Genomic DNA, 21,196 nt, shown 5'->3' with positions numbered 1-21,196 from the left:
TGTATATGGTCAATTGATTTTCAATGGAAAAAGGATAACACTTTCAAGAAACAGTGTTGGAAAAATTGGACACTATATGCACCCCCCCCCCAAAAAAAAATGAGCCTTAGTCCATACTTCACACCACCTATAAAGTTAATTCAAAATGGATCACAGGCCTCAAAATAAGAAATCAAACAATGGAACTTCTATAAAATATAGAAAACAAAATCTTTGAGACCTTGGGTTAGGCAAAGTTTCTTAGATAGGAAGCAAAAATCAAAAATCATAAAAAAAAGTCTTATAAACTGGAATTTATCAAAATTAAAAGCCTATGTTTTAAAAGACATTGTGAAGGGAATTAAAAGTCAAGACAACTTCTTACTAACACGTCTCCAGAGGCAAGGGAAATAAAAACAAAAATGAGCTATTAGGATCTCATCCCGATAAAAAGCTTCTGCACTGCAAAGGAAACAATCAACAAAACTAAAAGGCAACTGATGGAATGGGAGAAGATACTTGCAAATGACATATCGAATAAAGGGTCAGTATCCAAAATCTGTAAAGAACTTATCAAACTCAATACCCAAAAAAACAAATAAACCAGTGAAGAAAAGGAAAGGAGACATGGATATACACATATCCGAATAAGACATCCAGATGGCTAATAGACACATGAAAAGATGCCCAACCTCACTCATAACAGAGAAATACAAATCCAAAGCACAGTGAGATACCACCTCACACCTGTGAGAATGGCTAAAATGAACGAGTCAGGAAACAACAGGTGTTGGAAAGGATGTGGAGAAAGTAGAACCCTCTTGCACGCTTGGTGAGAATGCAAACTGGTACAGCCACTCTGGAGGACAGTGTGGAGGGTCCTCAAAAACTTAAAAATAGAATTACCCTACGACCTAGCAATTGCACTACTAGGTATTTATCCAAAGGATAGAAAAATGCTGATTTGAAGGGGCACATGCACCCCCAATGTTTATAGCATCACTATCAACAATAGCCAGATTATGGAAAAAGCTCAAATGTCCATCAACTGATGAATGGATAAAGAAGATGTGATGGGGCTCCTGGGTGGCTCAGTCGGTTAAGCGTCCGACTTCAGTTCAGGTCACGATCTCGCGGTCTGTGAGTTCGAGCCCCGCGTCGGGCTCTGGGCTGACGGCTCAGAGCCTGGAGCCTGCTTCCGCTTCTGTGTCTCCCTCTCTCTCTGCCCTTCCCCCATTCATGCTGTGTCTCTCTCTGTCTCAAAAATAAATAAACATTAAAAAAAATTAAAAAAAAAAGATGTGATATACATACAAAACGGAATACTACTCAGTGATCAAAAAGAATGAAATCTTGCCATTTGCAACAACATGGATGGAACTAGAGTGTATTGTGCTAAGCAAAATATGCCAGTCAGAGAAAGATGAATTTCGTATGACTTCACTCATATGTGGAATTTAAGAAACACAACAGATGAACATGGGGGAAGGGAAGGAAAAACAAGATAAAAACAGAGAGGTAGGCAAACCATAAGAGACTCTTAACTACAGAGAACAAACTGAGTGTTGCTGGAGGGGTGTTGGGTGATGGGATGGGCTAAATGGGTGATGGGCATTAAGGAGGGCACTTGTCAGGATGGGCGCTGGGTATTATATGTAAGCAATGAATTACTGGGTTCTACTCCTGGAACCAATGCTACACTGTAGGTTAACTAACTTGAATTTAAATAAATAATTTTGTTTGAACGTCAAGGCAAACAGCAGAAGAAAATATTTTTGAAAGGCACATGCCAAAGAAAACTTGTATTCGGAATATATAAAAACATTTTACAACTGAATAAAAAAATAATCAAATAAAAAAGCAATCAAGTAACAATCAAATTTTTTAAATGGTCAAAAGATGGGAACAAATACTTCAAAAAAAGATCTATGAATGCAAATAAACACATGAAAAGATGGCCAGCATCATTAGGTATTAGCGAAATGGAAATTAAAACTGATTATAATTTTATATAGCTGCATGCCCATCAGAATGACGAATATTAAGAAGACTAATAATAGCAAATGTTGGTGAGGATATGAAACAACTGGAACTCACACAGAGTCCGCATGGCAATGTAGGATGGGTAAGCCACTTTGGAAAATAGTTTGACATTTGCATCTAAATTAAACATACTATGAAAACCTGCAATTCCGCTTCTAGGTATTTGCTCAAGAGAAGTGAAACGATAGATGTCCACAAAAAGATCTATGTACGAACATTCCTAGTATTTCCATTTGTTACAGCCGAAAACTGACAAAGTCCAGCAACAGGTGAATGGATATTCAAACTGTGGTACAGCCATCCATCCAATACTCAGCAATAAAAGTAACGCACTATGGATGAAGGCACCATCCCAGGTGGATCTCAAAAACACGCTGAGCGACAGGCGCCAGATACAAAAAGAGTACATACTGTGTGATTCCGCTTACATGGAAGTCTAGAAAACATAATCTACAACGGCAGAAGGCAGATCGCTGTTTGCCTGGGGTGGGGCAGTAGGAGGGGAGATTGCCTGGTAAGGGGCAGAAGAGAAGTCTGGGGGACACCGGAAAGATTCTGGGTCGTCGCTGTGGTGACAAAGGTCTATAACAGGTTTGTAAAGGTATATTGACTTTGACACGCAAACCTCCCCAAACTGGATCCTGGCATTTGCCCCGGGGAAAGAGTGATTTGAGACCACCAGGTGCAGCTCATTGGCAAGGCTCTGTCCACCTGCTGATCAGTGATGGGAACTGTTTACTACACAGATCTCGATTTGGATACAGGTAGCATTACTCTGCATTACTAGCTTTTGACCTTGTGAATGCTGAGCCTTATCTGAAAAACACAAAAAGATAATGAAAAAAAAAAAAAAACCTACCTCATAAGTTTGTTTGCACAGTAAATACTGTTTTATATTATAATCACTCCTCAGTTGTAATCATCATCTTTGTCATCATTATCCTTAGGTTGTCAAAATAACTCTGTATACGAGCTCAGCCTTAAAACAAGCCATTACTTTCACTAAGGCATGACAGAGTAACTTTTCTCCCCACAGCTTTGCAATAGGCATCTTTCACTGTTCAGACAACGGCTTCCTGAACTTTCATTTATCTTCTGAAGTTCTGTCGCAGTAAGGCATTCAGATGCTTTACTCAATTGTCTGGGCCATTTTCATTTAACTTTCTTATCTAGGCCTTCCTTTCCCAGCTGTTTTGAGTTTCTCAAAGCTGAGGAAATAGACCTCAACAAAATGACCCCAGATACCATTTTGCATGTTAACAGCAATAAGACAGAAGTATCGATGATCTGCAAAGTTAATAGATTTTTTTGTGTGTGACTCATAACACATTTGAGGTCAGGTGACAGTGTTGTTTCGGTTTGGGTCATATGAGAGGCAGTTTTCTGGGAAATTCTGCACATCAGTGCAGTCATTCCAAATTATCACAAGTATTTTTCAGAAACCCTGATTTTGTTTGGTGAACAAAACAAAATCACTCTGATCTCCTCAAATTATGAAATAACTCCAAGTTTCATCTAGCATTTCTGCTATTTGCTTCTTACATTCCGTAAGCGTGAGTTGGTTACACTTGAGGGTCAACTTCCTTTTGTCTATCTGGCTAATCAGTCTTTTGTCCCCATGATTCCATTTATACTGGATAATCAATGACCTCCATGCTGTCAAATTCACTGATCCCTTCTCTGTCCCTATTCATACTACATGGTTCCTCAGTGGCAATCAAACTTATTGGCCATTCCTTGCTTCTTTGATGTATTGTCTTCTCTTGGCTTTCAGGATACCACATTCTCCTGGACTTCCACTTTGTACCCTGGCTGCTGCTTCCCAGGCTAAATGTTGGGATGTAAGGGCCCATGCTGGGACATCTTCTGTTCCCCAGCTATATTCCCTTGGCTATTACTTTTTTTTTTTTTAATTTTTTTTTTAACGTTTATTTATTTTTGAGACAGAGACAGAGCATGAATGGGGGAGGGTCAGAGAGAAGGAGACACAGAATCTGAAACAGACTCTGGGCTCTGAGCTGTCAGCCCAGAGCCCGACGCGGGGCTCGAACTCACGGACCACAAGATCATGACCTGAGCCGAAGTCGGCCGCTTAACCGACTGAGCCACCCAGGCGCCCCAACTTTTTTTTTTTAATTGAGGTATAATTGACATAACATTATAAGAGTTTCAGGTATACAATGTAATGTCTCAATATCTGTATGGGTTGCAAAATGCTCACTACAGTAAGTCCCATTAACATCTGTCACTTGACTCCCTTGACTTTAGTAGTATCTGCTGAAGTCCAAATTTTAACCTTTAGCCCTGACTTCTCCTGGGGCTCGGACTCATATATCTAATCGCCTCTGTGACTGCTCCACCAGAATTTCCAGAACAGAATTCTTTGTACTGCCTCCCTGGCCCAGCCCTTCCCCCACTCCCCTGGCTAGTCAATGTCTCTTAATAAATGGCATCACCATCCACCCTGTTGCTCCTGCCAAAATTCTAGAAGTCCTCATTGGCTCCACTCTTTCCCCATCACCCACCCTCAATGTCCAATCCTACGGTCCTATCTCCAACATATATCTCAACAATTCCATCCCTTTCTCCCTCTATGCCACCAGCTACCAGGATCTCACATCTGTGCAAGTGTACCAGCTTTTGACTGGTCTCCCACTCCAGTCTTCCCTCTTCTGTTCTACAGAGACCCTCAAGATGATCTTTGTAAGCCATAAGTCAGATCATGTTTAAAGCTTTTGGGGGCTACTCATCACACTTGGATTCGAACCCAAACTCCCTGCCAGGGCCTCCAAGGTCCTGTGTGATCTGGTCATCGCCTACCTCCCGACTTCTCTCCTCCTAGGCACCTGCCACTTACTCCAGCTCATGCTGAGTTTACTCCTGTTCTCTGACCAAACTAAGCTCATTCCTACCCTAGTGCCTTCATTTGTGCTTTTCTTCTGCTTGGAACACACTTCTCATGCAAGCAGCTAGACAGGAAGACATCACCTCATGAGAGGATGAGTGAGAGTCCAGAAAGAAACAAAACATCCTCAAGAAAGTCCAGAGCTTCACCATCTTTCCCCTGAGGGGACTCAGGACATGGGTAGAACCAGAAAGGAGGGCCTGGCAGTTACTCTGGGTCCTGCGGTGTTGAGGCTGCATATGGGGCAGGGGGAGTGGAAAATAATTCTGTTCCCAATGACTGGGGTGGACATCAGGGAGACCGGGAGCACTCCTGAGGGATATTTGAGAATTGGGGAGAAAGGGAGGAAATCGAGAAAAGTCGTAGAGTAAGAGAGACTGGGAGAGAAAAGGGAAGCAAGATTGTTCAAGCGGTTAGGGACTAGTCTTTAAATGGCTGTACCAAGATTGGTCTGTCTGGGGCCCAGAGCTTACTTAAGGGAGAGACCTAGACTCTGCAGTGCTCTTGAACCAGAACAGGTGGAACTGGGAAACTAATTATGGTCATGAGAGGAATAAGAGGAATAATGGTAATAAGAAGGAGGGAGATAAACGGCAAAAGAAAATACTTTCTCTGTTTCCTAGGGTTCCAGGCTCGACAGCCGGGGCCCGGGAAGTGTATGCTGGTGAGAAGCAGAGGTGAACTCATAAGGTGAGTTCTTTCTATCTGCCTAGCTCTCTGCATGAGGTTCACGTAGGGAAAGACTGGAAAGCTGGGTTCAAAACTGGCAAGAATTCTCTTTGGTCCACAGCAAGGTGCTTCGGGACCTGAGGTTGTGTGTGTGAGCACAGGCTTGTGTCTTAACTTATTTCTCTCCCGACAGAGAAGGTTGGCAGCTGTAGGGTTACTTGTAGACTCTCCTGACACCCAACCTCACAGACTGATCATTGCAAAGATGCGTGTGTCCTTCCTCAGCTCTGCCTCCCTGCTGTTTTATGGTAAAAAACAGAGCCGTGGACATTCTTGACTCCTGCCTACGTACCCCACACCACTGCTCCAAGCACAGGTGACCCAAGGAGAGCCCCCTGCTCTGTGGGCTCCGCTGACCTGTCCCCGCCTGCCACTAAAGGCATCCTCTTTAGAGGTTTTCTGCACTTCACAGCCCCTCCTCACTTATTGTGGTTGGGATACGCAGATGTTTCTACATGTGCTTCAGACAGTAACTACACTGTCCTCCTGTCGTTTGAGGGGAAACTTGCGAGAAAAGAAAATGGACTGCAAGAATCTATTTCACATCAGTTGACTGCAAATCAAACACTTTAATTGAGCTAAGCCCAGACTTCTCAAGTCCGCCATTTTAAAGTCATCTCCAGAAAACTAGGGTTGTTGAAAGAGAGAGAAGAGTAGATTCTTTGCCAAGCATCTCAGCCAAAAACTGTGTAAGACTGACACCTGCACAGCACAGGGGGGCCTGGGTGGCTCAGTCGGTTGAGCGTCCGACTTCAGCTCAGGTCATGATCTCACAGTTCGTGGGTTCAAGCCCCGCGTTGGGCTCCGTGCTGACAGCCCAGAGCCTGGAGCCTGCGTCAGATTCTGTGTCTCCCTCTCATTCTGTCCCTCCCCCTCCCCTGCTTGCACTCTGTCTCTCAAAATGAATAAATGTTAAAAAAAAAAAAAAAAAAAAAAAAGACTGACATCTACACAGCTTTGATCCCGTGGCTCTGCAGACGTGCATGAACTTCAGATTCTCCAAAGTTTACAGTCCCTGCAACACCCACTGTCCCTTCTTGGAGCATCCCTGATATCAGTACTCCACGATCGTCCCCGTTGCCTCATGCAGTGTCAGCTAACTTCTCCAGGGAGGAAAAAAATAAAATAAAATAAAATAAAATCAGAAAAAAACAATGGATGTCCTTGGAAATTAGTTAAATTTTGGTAAAATCCATTAATAAAATTTAAATTCCCCATGCCTCCCAGATCTAGGCTTTCAGTGTCCAAAGAGTTTCAAAACCTTCTATACTCTTTCATATACTTCTTCAGCCTGAACCTACAGTGACCACTGTAATCCGTCACTGGCATTATACTAAGGCAGAGGGCAACAAACTTTTTTCTTAAAGGGCCAGAGAGTAAATATTTCAGGCTCATGGGCAATATCTTGTCTCAGCTCTGAAAGCAGCCATAAGCAAAAGGTTGAGCAAATGGGTGTGGCTGCATTCCAGTAACATTGACTGACAAAAACAGCTGTCCAGCCCGTAGGCCATGGTCTGCCAGGAAATCAACAAACACTGGTCCTAAGCTTGTGTTCGAAAATAAAGATACTTCAGAGTAGTATGATTTAACACAGGCAGTTCAAGTACGTAGTCTAGCAGAGGGGTTAAGAACATGAACACGGAGACAGGCTTGAGGTCAACTCTCTGCACTGTGGTTTATAAACTGCAGGGAGATAAGTTATTTCGCCTAAGTTTCACTCATTTCACTTTTAATACAAAAACAAGGATCGCACCTAAGTCAAGGTGGGCGCAGCACGCCCCAAACTCTCTTACTCAAACTCTCTGGCCACATTCCTTAACCCCACTAACACCTCTGCAGCAGGAAGATGGATATTCACATGAAGCATTAGGAACGAACACACAAATGTTCACGATGATTACAGCCAGGCAGTGCCACCAAATGAATGAAAACCTTTTGTTTTCATAGGTTTTTGGATTTTAGAATTACATAGTTGGGGACTCTTGACTCTTCTTTATTTATCAGTTATATTTTCTTGTTTGTAAACTAATTGTGTACGCCCTTTCACGGTCAATCTGTTGGAATCTGGATGGTTTCCTTCCTCATTTAGCTGACTGCTTCAAAACAAAGAGAAGTCAATTATTTTTAAGTTTATATATTTATTTTTAGAGAGAGACCGGGGGGAGGGGTGGCAGAGAGAGAGAGAGAGAGAATCCCAAAGAGGCTCTGCACTGGCAGCACAGAAGCCGATGTGGGGCTCAAACTCACAGACTGTGAGATCATGACCTGAGCCGAAAACAAGAGTCGGCCGCTCAACCGACTGAGCCACCCAGGCGCCCCAGAAGTCACTTTTAACGTAGCCAGATCTGTCCATGTTTACCTTTGTGATTTGGGATGACACGTAGTAAATGTGCATCCAGGGATTACTGAACAAATGAATACGTTTTCTTTTTCTCCACAGCCCTGTGAATTATAGTCTTGGGTGAACCGCACTCTCCCCAGCTGAAAGACTTCTTGCAGTGAAGGAACAAACGGAGAGACTCCCTACTGAGGTGGTCAGCAGGAAGTCATGGCAGGAGTGAGCATTCAGACCGCTTTAATGTGGTACCCTAGCTGTCTGGCTTTTCTTTGTCCTTTTTCCTCCAGAAGGATGGTATGCAGATATTTCCCTTCATTTCCTGGGAGAGTCTGACGGGTAAGCCCTCCTAGCTCTCAAATGACTTTGGTTCTGCATTTAATGGACCCTCATGAAATTAAAGAAAAAAAAAATTGTGTTTGATGAAAAGGGGAGTATCTCCTAGGAAAACATGAAGAAAGATGGAAGGATTTTTGCAGAAAGAAAAGAAATAATTGGGGTGGGGGGCACATGGGTGGCTCACTCGGTTAAGCAACCAACTTCAGCTCAAGTCATGATCTCGTGGTTCATGAGTTCGAACCCCGTGTCCGGCTCTGCACTGACAGCTCAGATCCTGGAGCCCCCTTCGGATTCTGTGTCTCCCTCTCTCTCTCTCTCTCTCTGCCCCTCTCTCATTCGCTATTTGTGTCTTCCTCTCTTTCTCTCTCAAAACTAAATAAACATTAGGGGGAAAAAAGAAATAAATCAATCAGGCATATTGCCAGAGCAGGTCCTGGTAGCCTGGGGGGGACTCTAGCCAAGTTGCCCAAGACGGAGAGGGTCTGCTGCCTGGAATAAGCCAGCCAGGCCAAGCAAAGGGCCACTGGCCTGGCTCCGGGGCTCCGGGGCCAATGGGAACACAGCCATCCCCCAAAAGGTCTGGAGCAAGAACTCCTCATTGTCTGTCCCTGAGCCTATGCTGGGCGGTCCTCCCAACAGCACTAAGAAAGGATTTCCCATTTTCAGTGTCCCATAGGAGTGACACTCATCGTTGTCACAAGGCTTTGTTGGGTCCCTAATGATGACCCATGTGGACACAATCTCTCTAAATTAAGACCAGATGCCCATGAGAAAGGACTGGAGTCTTGAAGGAGCTGGGACGGAAGAGTCCCTTGTAGGTATGTGCACTTCTGGGGGCCGAGCTGACCTCTGAGGAAGTGTCACCCTCACCACAAAGGTGTGAACACAAATAAGTCATCCTCAGAGGGAACTCAGAATGCCTGTCTCTCTTCCCAGTAGTTGTATTTTTGTGCCACTGGTACATTCTTAAAGACCTTTCATGCCTCAAAACTTGACTGTTGTTAGATAAATCTCAACTAAGTTTATTTTTTAGCACTTTTCAGTTTTTCCAGATTTTATGTGTGAAGTAAAACCATTAATATGTGTTAGATCATGCAATTTCTTTTTTTTTAGTTTTTTCTTTAATGTTTTTATTTATTTTCGAGACAGAGAGAGACAGAGCATGAGCAGGGGAGGGACAGGGAGAGAGGGAGACACAGAATCTGAAACAGGCTCCAGGCTCTGAGCCGTCAGCACAGAGACCGATGCGGGGCTCGAACCCACGGACCGTGAGATCATGACCTGAGCCGAAGTCGGCTGCTTACCCGACTGAGCCACCCAGGCGGCCCTAGATCCTGCTATTTCAAAGCGCATAATTCAAACCCACATCAAGTGTTTAAGTCACCTGGAAAGGTGAAGGTGAGATGGCACCGGAGAGTGGCGGCCCAGCGGAGGGGGCGTCAGAGCTTTGCACACCATCCATCCACGGACAAACGAACACTTTGGCATCTCCAGCCGGTCCTGTCCTCTCAACGCTGGCCTCCTAGATGCAATGCTTTAGGCTCTAGGACGGCTAAAGGCGTGTCAACCACGACACGCCCTGAATTAGCTCCCACCCTCCCCTTCCTCACCAGCTTCAATCCCACTCTCCGAATGGCAACTCCGCTCTCCAGGAGTCACCTTACACTGCGCTTTCTCTCTCACCTCCTGTGTGCAGTCAGTCAGGAACCCCGTTGTGCTCTACCTTCTGTTCCCCCTGCGTCACCCTCTGTCCTTGTAGAGCGTGCCTTCAACACGGGATTCAGAGAGATCCTGGGTCCACAAAAGCCAGACCACGCTGCCCTGACTCCAAAGCCTCCAATGGTTTTTCTCACTCAGGGTAAATAAGAGTCCAATCCTTCTAATGGCTCTTAGGCCTTAAGCACCCCCCTCCCAAAATCCCTCCCACCCCCCAAGACCCCCCCCCCAACACACACAGTGCCAACCCCCTCACTTCCCTCCTCTCCTACTCACTCTGCTCTAGCCTCCTGGCCTTCTTGCCACCTCAGGCCTGGACACAGGCTCCTCCCTCTGCCTGGATGCTCTACCCCAGATAGCCACATGCTTCCTTCCCTCACCTCCTTTGGGGACTGGTTGAAGGGTCTGAGGATCTTCTCAGAGGCCTTTTCCAACTACCCTGTTGAAAATTGTAATTCCCCTTCTCTAAAGTTTCATTTCCTTCAGTACCAGCTAGTTCTCCCAACAGACCATGTAAATTATCTGCAATTATTTAAAAAAAAAAAAAATGGCTGCCCCCATTGTAAAACTCAAGTTCCACAGGGGCAAGGATTTTTGTCTGTTGTCACTGTTCTATCCCCCACACCTAGGACCGTGCTGCATGTAACAGTCCCTCAATAATAGTTCTTGAGTGAGGGACTGAATCACATAATTAACTTGCAGCAGGTCTGATAATAACAGATAGTCCCATCACAATGTACATCTATCATGAGAACAATCAAACATAATTTGACCTTTATAGAGGTGTTTGTAAAAAAAACTATTAAGAAAAGCTACTTAAAAATTATAATGCAACAATAATTACCTGAGTAAATGATGATTCATGAAGTAATATAATGGAAAATAGCTTTAAAAATGTTCCCTTCCACTGATAATAAAAGAAATGCAATAATAATGCAAGGAGGAGGCGTAGTGGTGGTAATTCTCAATACCGGCAAGGGGGTGGCAAGAAGAAGCACTTCCAAGAAACACTAGTGAGAAAATCGTTGTTACAGGTTTTCTAGAAAATTCCTTGGCCTTAAAAAAAATGTTTGGATATGCTTTTATCCAATCATTACACTTCAAATCACCTATCCTAAGAAAACAATAGGGAAGAAGACACATAAGTATGTACAAAGACACAAATCACAACATTATTGGAAACAGTTGTAAGTAAGCAGAACTCAACTGCCAGGAATTGGACGTTCTGACATTATTCCCCACCTTCCCCCATTCTTCCCACTTCCTCAAAGAGGCTGTCCCTGCAGTACCTCTGTCCCATGCATATCATTCTTCTGGGTGTAATTTCTCAAAACGGTATATTCCTTGCTTTCATACTTACAGGTATGTATTTATTTTGTGCTTTTTTTTGGTCTATTTCATCCATTAGACTGTAAGATGCATAAAGGCAGGAACTCTCTGATTTGTTCGCCAGTGCAATTCTAAATTTACAACTTCTGGCACGAAATAAGCACCCAAGACTTGTTGAATAAATGGATAAATGAACAAAGCAGAATATTACGCTGCCACCAAAATATTTCTGAAACACCAATGGCCTAGGAAATGCCTACAATACGATATTAGTAGAAAGAAACAAAAGTCACATTCAGCATCATTTCAACTATCGGAAAATGGACAGAAAAAAATCACACTGGGAGAAAACGAAAACAAAAAAACCCCGTAATAGTAAGTCTGGCTGGGTGCTAAAAATACAGAAGTATGATGCATTCCTTTTCTATATTTTTCTATATTCACAATGTTTCACCGTGTTACACAACTAGTAAGATAATACAGAAAGCCTAGAGGAAACCACCCGAGCAGAAGCACGGTGAGGGCAAACAAGTGCGTGCAGAGAGCTTCAGGGGGTGGCACCTGCCTGCACCTGCTGAGCAGGGGCAGGATTATGGGCCGGTCCCGACTTGTGGACAGACGAAGAGGGACGTGGTCAGCGCTGGACTGTAGGAAGGTCTCCCTGACAAACTACAGCCTACTATCTGTTTTTGTGAATTAAGCTGTAGTGGAACACAGCTACGTTCATTCACTGGGGTACTGTCTGTGGTTGCTCTCATGCCAAGTAGTTACAACCCACACCATTACGGCCCGGAAAGCCTAAAACACTTACTGTATGGCCCCTTACAGAAAATCTCCCTCGGCCCCTGGTCTAGAGGATCTACTGGAGAAAGGAGAAATTACAAGAAGTAAGGAGCTGGCTGCAAAGGCCATCATTTTCTCTTCTTTTTTTCTTAAAAAAAAAATTTAATGTTTATTTTTGAGAGACAGAGAGAGAGACAGAGCATGAGCAGGGGAGGGGCAGAGAGAGAGGGAGACACAGAATCCAGGCTCCGAGCTGTCAGCACAGGGCCCAACACAGGGCTCGAACTCACGGACCGTGAGATCATGACCTGAGCTGAAGTCGGACGCCCAACCAACCACCCTGGCGCCCCAAAGCCCATCATTTTCAAGGTAACATGGAATGTGATGGTGGCAGACAGAGGAGTCTTGACAAGTATCTGTATGGACAGTCAGATAGGCAGAAGAAGGCTCCTCTCAAAGGGTGAGAGGCGTTCCTATTTTAGGCAGTTACTGCCATTTTATATAATTACTATTTAATCGTGCTGCAGGAAAAGCAGTGGCCGTTGGATCGCTTACCTGCCGAATCGGGACTGTAGAGGCCAGCAGCTGCCGCGATGGGTCCTGGTGGGTGGATGGCACTCGCTGAGGACCTCTGACTCGCGATCAGGATCCTGCTCTTTGCAGATGGTAAACGGGACATTGCACCCAATCCCAACTGGGGCTTAAGGAGCATGGCCGATCGGTAGAAAGTTGGAGGAACTTCATAATGAGTATAGGGCGGACTGCAAAATTCTTCTTTTCCGGGGCGTTCCGTCACCTACAATGAATGACCAGAAGCTTCGTGAAAGGAGCGCACATCATTGGATGAGGACGGAACATGGTCAGGAGACCAAGGCTCCAGCAAAGGCCACTCTGGCACCACTGAGTTGCCCCACCACTGACCACTTAGCTTCTCTGGACCCCAGACTCTTCATCTCTAAGTTAACAACACAACTGGATGACCTCTTAGGTGTCTTCCAGTTCTAACACTCTATGAATCCAAATTTCACTGGGGGGGGGGGGGGAAGGGGGGAAGAACTCAGTGTATAAGACTTTTTAAATTTGATTGCTTCAAAATCATTAGAATCTGTGCAAGTAGCCAATCTATAAATACATAATCTCAATGAAATAGGGAAAGAGTTTAGTCTGTGCAAGTAGCCAATCTATACACAATCTCAATGAAACAGAGAAAGAGTTTAGCAAATGTGCATAGAATTATGAAAGTTTCATTATTCCTTTAAAAAAAATTTTTAACGTTTATTTATTACTGAGAGAGAGAGAGAGAGAGAGAGAGAGACAGAGCATGAACAGGGGAGGGACAGAGAGAAGCAGAGACACAGAATCCAAAGCAGGCTCCAGGCTCTGAGCCGTCAGCACAGAGTCCGACGCGGGGCTTGAACCCACGGACTGTGAGATCATGAGCCGGAGTCTCATGAGCCGAAGTCGGACGCTTAACCGACTGAGCCACCCAGGCACCCTGAAAGTTTCATTATTCCTAAGGAGAAAAGGCACAACAATGTTTACGGTAACCTACTCTTAACATAAGCAGGTGAACTTTACCAATTTACATATCAGGGCTACTTAGGAAATAAAACATGCATTGTTAATGTGGGAGAAAAGGCTTTTTGGAAGAATAGAGCAACTGACAGAAAAGTGTGTTTTCAGTCCTCTACAATCTGTTCACATCATTAAAAACGAGAGACTGTGAACCACCTTCTCTGTCTTCCCTAGTAAGGTGCAGTGTCCAGGAATGTTCGACAAGGTTCACTAGAGCGAAGTTCTAGGACAGTCTTGCTGACTGCTGGACCCAAAGCACCTAGAATGGTGTCTATTATGTAGCTAAAGGCAATAAATATTTATTCATTAAAGGAATCATGTTTCCATTCTTACCTAAGTATTTTTTGGCAGGGGGAGGAGGGCAGAGCACAAGCGGCCGGGGAGGGGGGCACAGAGAGAGGGGGACAGAGGATCCGAAGCAGGCTCTGCACGGACAGCAGCGAGCCCGACGTGGGGCTCGAACTCATAGCCTGTGAGATCATGACCTGAGCCAAAGTTGGCCTCTCGACCGACTGAGCCACCCAGATGCCCCCTTGCCTAGATTTCATAACATAACAATCCCATTACTTTTCCTATAGTTAACAGTTTGGGCTAGAATAGACTATATAGCTATATGCATATATGCATATTCTGTACTATATGCAATTCTGTACTCACAAAGCCTATTCATGTTATTAGTGTTTCTTCATACTAAAAATTAAGAAAATGGGGCACCTGGGTGGCTCAGTTAGTTAAGCGTCTGACTCTGGATTTCAGCTCAGGTCATGATCTCACAGTCTGTGGGATTGAGTCCTGCGTTGGGCTGTCAGCATGGGGCCTGCTTGGGATTCTCTCTCTCTCCCCCTCTCTCTCTGCCCCTCCCTTGCTCTCTCTCAAAATTAAACAAACTTAAAAATATCTATATATTAAAAAATGAAAAAAAATAAGGCAAATAATCTTATTTCCTTTAAGTTAAAAAAAAAAAACAGTGCCAGAGGCAATGTGTGAAAAGATACATCTGTTAATTAATTCTGCTTTAAATCACAATATATTTCATGTGTCAAACATTGATCTATTCCTGAATCATAAGTAGTTAACAAAATTCTTTAATAGGGACTTAAAGCTTTGATCCAAGCTGTTGAAGAGAAAAACTCTTAATGTGATACCCTTTTAATGGTGAAAACAGATACAAAGTTTTCCTTAAACTGACATTATTGAAACAAAAGATTAGACCTTTAAAGTTTTATCATAATCACACTGTAACATATACTCAATTGCTATAGCAGACAGACTGAATTCAGGCGCCAACAAATTATATTCTTGCAAAAGACATCCTACCTATGTCTTTTATTCTTGCAAAAGACATATATTCTTGCAAAAGACATCCTGCTCTCCAATAAAATTTTGACCATTCCCTACTTACCCTCTTACTGTCAACCTTTGGCTTTTCTTTTTTTTTCTTTCTTTTTTTTTTTTTTTTTTTACTGCTTATTTTTAAGACAGACAGAGACAGTGCATGAGTGGGGGTGGGGCAGAGAGAGAAGGGGACACAGAATCTGAAGCAGGCTCCAGGCTCCGAGCTGTCAGCATAGAGCCCGATGTGGGGCTCGAACCCATGAACTGTGAGATCATGACCTGAGCCAAAGTCGGCCGCTTACCCGACTGAGCCACCCAGGCGCCCTACGGCTTTTCTATTATACTTACATCTCCTCTATTTTTCATTGTAATTTCTCGAAGTTTGGTGCCACTACTCTTTGCTTCTAGCAGGTGCTGTCACGAAGAAATGATTTCTAACCCACATCTGTCAGGATTGCAATATGCTGATCTCGGTAATTACTCAGTTCTCTGAAGCTGGAGAGTTTTCAGGGGTCAAAACCCCTCAAGCTGCCGCTCAAAAACGACCTTATGATTTCAGTAACTTCAATGCCTGTCACTTTGCTGGGTAGTTTGTCTCTGGTAAGATTTAACAAATTTGTTAAGAAGGTGAAAAGTATGCCTACTTTGTGCATTTTTGATAAAAACAAAGGAATCTATAAAACACTTCCCACTTGTTTCTTTCATCTTTGTTGACAGAACAGAATATGTGTCACTGCACAGTCATGAACACATAGAGCTTGGTTTTATTCCTTCTTCTCTAACTGAGTATTTTTTAGAGAAATAATATTGAAGCAAACTAAAAAATCCTTGTGATTTCAAACTCCCCAAATCAATGAAGGTACACAAACAAGTTAAGTTCTTACTAGAAATATGCCCCTTTTCATATTCTCCCCGTCCTGTTTTCAGCAGGTTGGGCTGGTCTGGGCCGACATAGGGCACATGTGGATGCTTCAAGAACCCCTGGGATAGATACAGGGAGACGTGTGATGGCTAACCTTGACAACTTGGCTAGGCCACGGTACCCAGATACTTGGTCAAAGATTATTCTACATGTTTCTCTGAAGGTATTTTAAAGGTGAGATCAACATTAAAATCAGTAAACCCTGAATAAAGCAGATTATTCTTCACCATGTGGGTGGGCCTCACCTAATCAGTTGAATGCCTTAATGGACCTCCCTCAAAGGACAGGGAACTTTACCAGAAGATGGCCTTTGGAATTTCACTGCAGCACTATCTCCTCCCTAGGTGTCCAGCCTGTGGGCCCATGCTGCATACTTTGGACTTCCCAGTCTCCACAGTTGCACAGACAAATCCCTTCAAGTCTGGGTAGATACTTATATGATACACACATACATACCTGTATTATGGGAGTAGGAAGGGGAACCAGCCCTGATCATATATCTGTATACTGCAAATACACTACCTCGCCCCGTCTTCTCACCGTTGCTCCTTTCTTCCCACCTCCTTACACCAAAAATTAAAAGAGTTCCCCCAAGGCATCAGTAGCAAGAAATTCCCCAGAGTCCTTAGGATGGCTGAAAGCAGAAAACCGTCTACACAACTAAGCATATTTTATCATCCTGTCATGACCAGATCCAAGATGATCTTCAGAGCTGCTTCTGAAAGCTCTAAAAGTCTGTATTGTTCCAGACAACCAAGAAGAGCTGCCCTCTCTCAGGAGAGCCCTTACTCTTGACTTCTCCATGTCTACTAATGTTATCTAACCAGGAGGAGTCTGTCAATAATGATGAAAGAGTCTGAAGTCATTGGGGTTTGTACTGTAAACACTTTCTCATTTTATTAAAAAGATACATGATTCTAAAATTTGTATGGCACCAGAAAAGACCTTGAGTAGCCAAAATAATGTTGAAAAAGAAAAGCAAAGTGGGAGGCATCGTAATTCCGGACTTCAAGTCATATTACAAAGCTGCAATCATCAGGACAGTATGGTACTGGCACACGCGCGCACACACACACACACACACACACACGCACAAAGATACACAGATCAATGGAACAGAACAGAAAATGCAGAAATGGACCCACAACTATATGGTCAACTCATCTTCAACAAAGCAGGAGAGTATACCAACGGAAAAAAAGTCCCTTTAACAGATAGTGTTGGGAAAACTAGACAGAGACATGCAGAAAAATGAAACTGGACCACTTTCTTACACCATACACAAAAATAAAGTCAAGATGGATGAAAGATCTAAATGTGAGATGGGAAGCCATCAATACCCTAGAGGAGGAAACAGGCAGCAACCTCTTTGACCTTGGCCCTAGCAAGTTCTTACTAGACATGTCTCCAGAGGCAAGGGAAGCAAAAGCAAAAATGAACTATTGGAACCTCATCAAGATAAAAAGCTTCTGCACGACAAAAGACACAACCAACAAAACTAACAGGCAGTCTATGGAACGGGAAAGATAGTTGCAAATGACATATCTGATAAAGGGTTAGTATCCAACATTTATAAAGAACTTCTCAAACTCAACACCCAAAAGGTAAATAATCCCACTAAGAAAGGGCAGACAACATGAACAGACATTTTCCAAAGACGACATACAAATGGCCAACAGAAGCATGAAGAGATGCTCAACATCACTCATCATCAGGGAAGCACAAATAAACACCACAATGAGATGCCATCTTATACCCGTCAGAATGGCTAAAATTAACAAGTCAGGAAACAACAGATGTTGGTGAGGATGCAGAGAAACAGGAACCCTCTTGCACTGTTGGTGGGAATGCAAACTGGTGCAGCCGCTCTGGAGAATGGTGTGGAGGTTCCTCACAAAATTAAAAACAGAACTACCCTACGACCCAGCAATTGCGCTACTGGGTATTTATTTAAGGATACAAAAATTCTGATTCGAAAGGGCACATGCACCCCAATGTTTATAGCAGTGCTATCGACAATAGCTAGTTATGCAAAGAGCCCAAATGTCCATCGACTGATGAATGGATAAAGAAGATGTGGTGTATATATATAATGGAATATAACTCAGCCACCAAAAAGAATGAAATTTTGCCATTTGCAACAACGTGCATGGAACTAGAATGTATTATGCTAAGCGAAATAAGTCAGTCAGAGACAAATACCATATGATTTCACTCTTATGTGGAATTTAAGACACAAAGCAGATGAACATATGGGAAGGGAAGGAAAAATAAGACAAAGGCAGAGAGGGAGGTAAACCATAAAAGACTCTTAAATACAGAGAACAAACAGGGTGCTGGAGGGGTGTTGGGTGCGGGGATGGGCTAAATGGATGAGGGGCATTAAGGAGGGCACCTGTTGTGATGAGCACTGGGTATCGTATGTAAGTGATGAATCACTGAATTCTACTCTTGAAATCAATAGTACACTATATGTTAACTAACTTAAATGTAAATAAAACCTTGAGGGGGAGAAAAGATATATGGCTTCTACAACTGAAAAATTGTTCCATTGCAATTGGTCAGAAATGTGTTCTTTCCCTGGAGACTGGCTGAGGCCATCCTGTGGCAAGGTGGGACACAGGGCCGGGGAGGTGGCTTGGGGGCCTCCCTGCACCAAGCCTGAACACAGGAGGGGGGCCTGCTGGGTTGCACCCAATGGCGACACTGACATCAGGTCCCAGCTCTAGGAGCAAAGGCCAAGGGCCAGCCTATTGATGCAAAGAAGATTACGGCAGAAATTAGCCCAGTGCAACACCCGAGGCTCCTCTGCTCTGTCTTACAGCCTGAAGAAAGGGCCTAAGACACTCTGATTATAGCAGGAGACAGTCCCCAGACAGAGTGGCTGGTGGTGCACGGGGGCATTGTTGTCCCCCTACCAGTGAGGTCTCTCCAAACCCCTCAAATTACTAACACCACACAAACACCCGTACTATCCCATTTCCTTGAGACTCAGGGTGGCTTCTAGAGGATTAAGAATAGAAAAAAATATTTGGGGGAAAAACATGCATGTAACTTAGAAATTATTTATATTTTACGGAAGGAGCAGAAGCGATACAGAAAAGAAATACACGAGACCAAAATTAACAAGGCTCACAGAGAAAGAACTGCAGAAGGTAACAGGATGTTTGCCTACGTCTACAAATGAAGTTTCTCTCATGAACGTGTTTTTCAGAGAAAAATCTAGGGGATCTTTTTTTTTTTTGGAGCTCCCCCCTCCAAAAAATTTACTTAATTGAAGAAATGGTTCAAATGAAGAACTTAAGTGGATGGGTTGATACAGCTTATAGAATGGGTAAAGGTAACCCCAACATGCTGGCTGACCAGGGAAGTCATCCCAGGGGTCACAGAGAAGCCACCTAAGGGTTAGCTCTCTCTCGTCACAGTTTCCTAGGGTGCGCTTGTCAAAGAGCTACTCTGCCATGCCAGCTTTAAGGGCGCCACCTTGCACAGGTTGGTTTCTTCTGCAGTGATTCGATGAGAAGAAGGGTCTTTGGTTATTTAACCAGCTTTGGTGCCCACAGCCCCCAGGGAGGGTCAGAGGGCTGCCTTTCAAGGTCCTCACGAGGAGCATCCATGTGTCAGCAAAGAGCCTAAGGTCAGAGCCTCATCCTGAGCCTGGGAGGCCCAGGGAGATAAGATGTTAGAACTTTGAGCAAGACTCATTAACCAGCCCAGAGACTGATGTAGAAGACCGAAGCGGCAACCTGTTAACTGTTACTGAAATGCCACTGCCCAGGGCCAGGCTCTTAGCGTCCTCTGGCCAGAATGTTCTCTCCCTGCAGGCCTCTATTTGAGAGGCCCACTTAAAACAGGACGGCATGAAGCCCTGCACAGTGAAATGAGCCCCTACCAAAAAGAATGGACCCCTGACCTCTCAGGTCAGTATTCTCTCTGCAGAGAAGGGAATTGGGAAGCCACTCCGGCGGGCCCAGAGTTAGAGACAGCGAGCGAGCTGTGTGATGTGAAGCAAACAGCCTGCCCCAGGGGCAGGACAAATGGTCAGCTTTCTGGGGCACCTGGTCAGGGCTAACCTTGGTCAAGCCTTGCTGCTTAGAATCGATTCACCCGCGTTGCTGTGCCAGAGCTGACAACGTCTGCTGTGATCAGTACATCCTGGAAATATGTCAAAATGTTCCATCAACCTAAGGTCCAACCCTGGACTTCGCCTTTCTGTCTCTAAGAAGCTTTGGTTGACTTTTGTCTGCATCCAATACGTAGGAGTTCATAATCCAGCTTTCAACATTTTCTGATCAAATATCTATATCAGCACTGATCCAAACTCTGGGAACCCAGTAGGGAACAAAAATAGAAAAAGCCCCTGCTCTTGTGGATTTTACATTCTAGTTGGTGAGGCAAAAACAAAAGAGTATGTATACCAAATGGAATAAGCACTAAGAAAAAATAAATCAGAGAAAGCGTTCTCAGGGAAAGCGAGGCATCTCTCCAACGAAATGACATTTGGACAGAGACAGAAAGTAAAGGAGAGAGCCATTCAGATATCGGGGAGAAGAACATGCCAAGACGAGAGAGGTGCAAAGGCCCTGAGACAGCAGAGGGAGAGGCGGTGAGCAGAGGAGGGAGAAGAGATCGGGTAGGTTATGGATCCAGACTGAGTACATCCTAAAAGCTGAGCCATCCTATATGCATTATCCTGTGTTCTGAGTGGACTGGGAAGACTTGAAGGGCATTAGGGAGAGGAGTGATCTCCTTTTAACTGATCACTCTGGCCTGAAATTATTTCGGGAGACAAATCTACTTTCTGAGCTCTGGGAGGACAACTCACCATAGCACCCAGAAGTGAAAACGGCAGCACAGTGAAGAACCCGGGAGGGTGTAGGCAAACATCTTAGCACTGCCCTTGTTCTGTGCCTCAAACTGAGTTATTCAAACCCTTCCGGATCTGTTTCTTCATCTACACAGTGATAAAAACTGTAATCCCAACCTTCAGAAAATCACTATAAGGATCCATGAAGATTGGTGAAGATGAAATATTGTGTTGTGTGGGCTTAAGACATAGTAGGTGCTCAACTAAATGTTAGTTGTAATTATTATTTTACTTCAAAATAAAGAGCCCATGCCTAATGCGTTCTTTGCTAGTCGCTGTGTTTTTCATATGCGTGTACATGAGATTCTCTCATAAGGAAAATATCCCTCCTGAGAGGAT

At 44.0% G+C, this 21,196-nt stretch overlaps 1 protein-coding gene across 9 annotated transcripts in view; it reads right to left on the bottom strand.

The window, feature by feature from the left end:
* MTUS2 (microtubule associated scaffold protein 2) overlaps window positions 1-21,196 on the bottom strand; it is a 566,317-nt gene that overhangs the window by 346,619 nt on the left and 198,502 nt on the right. For all 9 annotated transcript variants that reach the window (XM_042990845.1, XM_042990774.1, XM_042990765.1 and 6 more), the window contains one exon: window positions 12,714-12,954. In XM_042990845.1, coding sequence (XP_042846779.1) covers window positions 12,714-12,954 — 241 coding nt within the window. The remainder of the gene's footprint in view (window positions 1-12,713; window positions 12,955-21,196) is intronic.

The sequence above is a fragment of the Panthera tigris genome, chromosome A1, assembly GCF_018350195.1.
Source record: "Panthera tigris isolate Pti1 chromosome A1, P.tigris_Pti1_mat1.1, whole genome shotgun sequence".
Taxonomy (NCBI): Eukaryota; Metazoa; Chordata; class Mammalia; order Carnivora; family Felidae; genus Panthera; species Panthera tigris.
The sequence above is the reverse complement of the archived record's forward strand: the minus strand, read 5'-3'. Positions and strand labels throughout refer to the sequence as shown.